At 47.4% G+C, this 5644-nt stretch overlaps 1 protein-coding gene across 1 annotated transcript; it reads right to left on the bottom strand.

Moving 5' to 3' along the window:
* Positions 1-217: 217 nt before the first annotated feature.
* LOC308575504 (mucosal pentraxin-like) lies at positions 218-2619 on the bottom strand. Its single transcript, XM_081174263.1, has 2 exons — positions 2323-2619; positions 218-1235 (listed from the first exon to the last, which is right to left on the bottom strand). Exons 1-2 carry the CDS (start codon positions 2510-2512, stop codon positions 631-633), a joined length of 795 nt encoding a protein of 264 aa, XP_081030389.1. The 5' UTR covers positions 2513-2619; the 3' UTR covers positions 218-630.
* Between the last annotated feature and the right edge of the window lie 3025 nt (positions 2620-5644).

Consider the following 5644-nt stretch of genomic DNA (forward strand, 5'->3'; position numbering starts at 1 on the left):
TTCAATTAGAATTTTCTTGCGGCACCGTCTATATAGTGTTTCTGCCTTTTAGGATTATTTTATTTAATTTTATGGCAATCCACAAACATTTTAAATAAATAAACTTCCCTGGAACACTCCATGCCATATCAGGCAGGCACCTCGGTTGCACTGTTTTCGATGTCTGCTAAAAAAAATACGTTTTTGTTTGTTCAGGAGACCCTACCCAGACAAGGAATCTCATTTTATATTGGTTTATTAAACGAAAACGTCTCGGAAAGGAGGTGGGAGAGAACATTACATTTCAGTTAGAACCACACCAAATCCAGAACAGACCCAGCAAAGCGGCAGCAGAACACCTCAGCGACAAAACGTCATCCGGCAAATCATCGTGTGGATGGCACCGAGAGCAGATTTGTAAACACACGCTTGCCTGGTCGCCTTTGGCGAGCGAGATGTGTTTCCAGGTGACCAGGAGGGGGAAGCTGCAATAAACCAAGTGGGTGAGGGGGAAGTTCACAGCTTGTTTTTTGTTTTTGTTTTCCAAAATGCTCAGTGTGCCACGCAACAGCTCGGTGGCCAGGTGAGTTAGAATTTGGGACAGAAAAGGCCGATTACTCTGCTTGGGAGGCTGGATTTCCTTCATTTCCTTTACCTCAGCCTGCCCTTCACCACCACGTCTCCCTTGATTTCATAGTGCAGGTTCTTCCAGCCCAGAGCGCATCGGGGCAGCTGCAGATCCTGGTAGGCCGACCGCATCTTGTGAGGAGACAGGAGGAAATCCCACATGTAGACATCCGTCAGTTCTCCAGAGAAGGAGTTGTAGGAGTCATAGGTGCCCCCAAAGCGGTCTTGCTCTTGGCCCAACAGGATGAAGGCCCCGGAGCCAACCACGTAGCCTTTCTTCAAGCCTTTGCGTGGCCAAGGCTTGCCGTTCATCCAGAACTCGGCGATACCGGTGGCCGATTCCCACCCAAAACAGACATGCTCCCAGTCTAGGGTGTCCTCTGGGACTTTGAAGGACAGGTACTCTCCACCGATGTACACCCGGTATTCTCCCCGCTTGGGCTTGAAGATCAGGATTTCGTTGTCCTCAGACTCAGTGGCGTAGGAAAAGAGGCCATAGGGCCGAGTCAAGTCCGTGTAGGACCTCAGGCAGACGGTGAGGTTCTGCAACGGCTCCTTGGGCAGAGGCTTGAGGATGATGTAGGCCTCACTAGGCTCCGTGCGGAAGAGAAAGACTTTTCTGGTTAGATCTGTGAGGAGACAAGGAAAGAGAGAGACACAGGGAAGAAAGGTTGGGACCATTTCCTCTCTGACAAGGCTCCTGAGCTTTCCCCAGCAGCATCATTGAAAGGGGTGGGTTCCAATGCATGAAGGAAGTAAAATAATAATAATAATAATAATAATAATAATAATAATAATGCCATCCATCTGACTGATTTGCCCCAGCCACTCTAGGCAGCTTCCCACAGAATATAAAAACACAGTAAAACATCAAACATTTCCCCTAAACAGGGCTGCCTTCAGAAGTCTTCTGAATGTCATATAGTTGTTTATCTGCTTGACATCCGATGGGAGGGCGTTCCACAGGGAGGGTCCCACTACCTAGAAGACCTCCGTAGATTTTACCAGGTTCTCCACACATGATTACAAATCCAGTTGTGGCTCCTGATGAGCTGTGATTTAAGGTGAAGCGTTCAGGCCGATATGTGGCACAAACAAACATAGAATCATAGAATTGGAAGGGACCCTGAGGGTGATCTAGTTCAACATCCTACAATGCAGAAACCACAGCTAAAGAACCCTTGAAAGGTGATCACCCCACCTCCAACGAAGGAGAGCCCAAAACCTTACCAGGTAATCCTTTCTCAGCTGAACAGATAAACAAAAAATCTGAGCAGTTTTTGGAGTCTGTTGTAGTCATATTGTGTGTATCTGCCGCTTCCCCCCATTGATTCATGGCATTTGCTTAACAAGATTTATATACCACTTACCAAATATATATATAATGGATATGAAAAATACCAATAAAAAGCAAATTTTAAAAACAGACATAATAAAGCTGTCACAATTATAATAATTAGTATCACAATATTATTCATGAAAATGGCCACAATTGCAATGGTTTCATTACTACTACTACTATCATCATCATCATCATCATCATCATACTCAAAGTAAAGCCATTCATGGACATGACTAGCTTTGGTCCATTAATTTCAGTGGGTCTACTCTGAGTAGGACTAACGTTGGCTACAAGCCTATCTTCATCATAATTTTAATTGTCAGAAGGAGATGTCATAAGATGACCACAAAGGATAAGCTGAATAAGCTACTAACCTTCCTGGGCAGCAGCCTCTGACAAACCTGCAAGGATGAGGAGACAGACCCAGCGGGAGTCCATCTTCAGGGCTATCCAAAAATGGGATTTTAGAAAAAGTGCAAGCGGAACCTGATCGCGGGAGGGAGAAGCTGCAGCCTCTGCAATCATCAGTGACCGTCTGCAAATCACAGAAACTTTGAGGGCCATGTCTAAATTTATCCCTGCACTGAGACAGGCGGAAGAAAACAGCCCGCCAAAGGCTGAGTCTGCAGTTGAGCAACCCCTTCTCAGCTTCCAGAAGCTGCAGAAGAGAGGCAGGCGGCTGCTTGACTCCTTAAGGAGGTAAGAAAGAGCTCAGCTGCTGGATCAGGCCAAAGGTGACCCATCTAGCATAACCCTCCAACGTTTCATAAAACCATTGAATTGTAGAGTTGGAAGGGACCCTGGGGATCATCTAGTAGTCCAACCCCCTGCAATGCAGGCATATGCAACTGCCCATACAGGGATCGAACCTACAACCTTGGCATCATCAGCACCACACTCTAACCAACTGGGATATCCAGGTTGCATTCCTCCTATGATAATAGGGATGATCTATTCAACAACAACAACAATCTTATTATTTACACCCCACCCAATATTTGGGCCAATATGGTATATACCCTCCAACATTATGAAAATAGGGATGGCCTCTTCTTCTTCTTCCACCACCCATCTGACTGAATTGCCCCAGTCACTCTGGGTGGCTTCCAACATATATAGAAACAAAATAAAGCTTTAAACATTAAAAAAAAACCTTCCCCATACAGGGCTGCCTTTAGATGTCTTCTAAAGGTTGTATAGTTCTTGGCTCAGAAGTCGGATAACTCCATACCTTCCAACATTTCTCCAGTGAAGATAGGGATGTCCTAAGGAAAAGTGGGACATTCCGGGCTCAAATAAGAAACCAGGACGGCTTCTGTAAATCCAGGACTGTCCCTGGAAAATAGGGGCACTTGGAGGGTCTGCCTTCCCACTCTACAGTTCTATGATAGTTTGAAAACACCCCAGTCTATGATCTAGTGGGAGCGAAGTGTCCCCTTAGCTATAGTAAACCTAGCCCACAGAAGCACACCAAGCTGTTTCTCTTTCCAGGCTTTTAGGAGGCTGGTGATATTAATTTTGCAAAGCTTTTGCAGGGGCTGGCTAATTGCTGATGCTATCAACCTGTTCTCCCTGGCTTTGATTGGCTTTTGATTAGTGGTTTTAATTGGATGTTTTAATGGGTCTCCTTGATTGTAACTTGCTCCCTCCCAGCAATTGGCTTTGGGGAACCTTGTCAAGGTAAAGTAGAAAAGGGAGAAATTAAGTGAGGAATTAAGTTAATAAGGAAAAGGCAGCCACTTTATCCTCTGCACAGAGTTAGTTCCACAACCACCATGCTAGGGCCCTGAAAGGCCCAACTGAACTCGAGAGCTGAGGGCAGCAGCTACTGTTTCAGGGCCACAAAGGGCTGGGAGATGTTTTTCATCCCAGGGGATCCCTTCTTTTCTGCCCCCCCCTTTCGGAATCTGCAAGTCCTTGATGGGCGAGGCAAAAGTGGGCAGAGAAACAATTGCAAATTTTGTGGGGGTTTTTTGTGTACAATAGGCTAAAGATTTTTCCCTCCAGATCAGCAAGTGGCGTTCTAAGAGTTCAAGGACAAAGTCCAGCCAGGCAGAAACACCCAAGAGAGCCAGAGAGCGATGCTGTCATGGGCTGGCTGGGCACAGAGAACCAGCGGGAGGCACCAGCTAGGGAACACCCAAGGGGAGAAGGCTCAGAGCTGGGGAGTTGGTGGTGGGACAAAGATGAGTGGTCAGAGGGAGCAGACTACCCATTGACATTAGAGGGAGGAGGAGCCAGAGTGGTTGAGGTTTTTTTGGGGGAGGACTGATCAGAGTTGTTGAACTTTTTTGGGCGAAATGCCACAACTGACATCAACAAATGCCAAATGCACGACCACTTTAAGGAGGAACAGAGAGAGGGGGTAGGGGGGTCAGAAACATTCATTCCCCCGTGATTTTAACCCCATGAATGATAAGGGTCTATTGGCAAAACCTATTGGTGTTTCGCAACTTCCTGACTAGTTGCAGGACCATAGCCAGACCTAGCAGAGTAAACGCAGAGTTCACAAAAGCAATTGGCAACTTGGCTGCAGACAGGATGGATGAAGCAGGAACCAGGAACTTGTGGTTAGGTGTTTATTATATACAGTGGACTATTTACAGGAACAGAACATGGATCTTTGACTTGCTCTCTCTGACACGACTCACAACTCTCTCAACCTCCAACTCCTACACTGACACACTGAACCACTGAACTAACAGTTAGTAGGCCATTTATCACTCCCTTGAGAGAGCTTGACCAAGCAGGGAGCTGTCTCCATGCCTCTGTATCACCAGGCAGACTTACTCCTTCACATGACCTTTTGGCTGTCTGCCAAACCTTAATTGACTCTGTGTGAGTAGCTGCACGTATTCAGATTCCCAACAGGGTCCCACGATCGACCGTGATCTACAAGGAGCACCCAGGGATCTACTGATTGATCGTGGTTGACCGGTTGAACATGTCTGCCATAGAGGTATGAAGAAAGCGGAGCAGATATAGACCAGGCGAAGAATTCTCAGGTTGCTTGAGAAGGATGTGGGGAAGGAGCAGCCTTAGAGAGCAGTGGGAAGGCAGAGACCTTCCACCCTCGCAACAGCCTCATTGGGGCAAGGCCTACGGGGAAGGGCTGCTGTGATCACTAGGCCTGCACTGTTTTGGTTTTATTGCTGACCAGCTCCTGACTCCCGCTCCTGACAGGGCTGTATTTAGCTCCTGCATCTGAGGTCCCCCATCCCTGGCCCAACAGAACAACAGAGCTGAGAGCATCGTCAGGAAACAATGTTGTCGTGGCAATGAGATGGCTTTAGAAGGTGATGGATTCAGGTTATCAGTGGCCACTAGCCATGATAGGGAAGCTCTAACTCCGCTGTCAGAGGCAGAGATGTGCCTTTGAATACCAGTCTCTGCGAATCACAAGTGGAGAGAGTTGCTGTTGTATCCAGTCCTATTTGTGGACTTCCCAGGGTTCTGGCCACCGAGAAGGGCTGATCTGATGTTCTTGGATGTCTCCAGCTGTTCAAGGAAGCTATTTTTGCTCAGACACAGAGATGTTTTGTGTGTGTGTTGGCGGCGGCGGGGGGGGGGGATGGGACACCACAGAATTCAGCTTGCCTTCCTTCTTTCTTGCAAGAGCTGCAGGGTCACACACACCACTGCTGTGCTGAGGCAGCCTGCCTGCTGTCTTGGGGTAGTGGTGGTGTGTGTGATTCA

This window comes from Podarcis bocagei, assembly GCF_964188305.1.
Source record: "Podarcis bocagei genome assembly, chromosome: 16".
In the NCBI taxonomy this organism is placed as follows: Eukaryota; Metazoa; Chordata; class Lepidosauria; order Squamata; family Lacertidae; genus Podarcis; species Podarcis bocagei.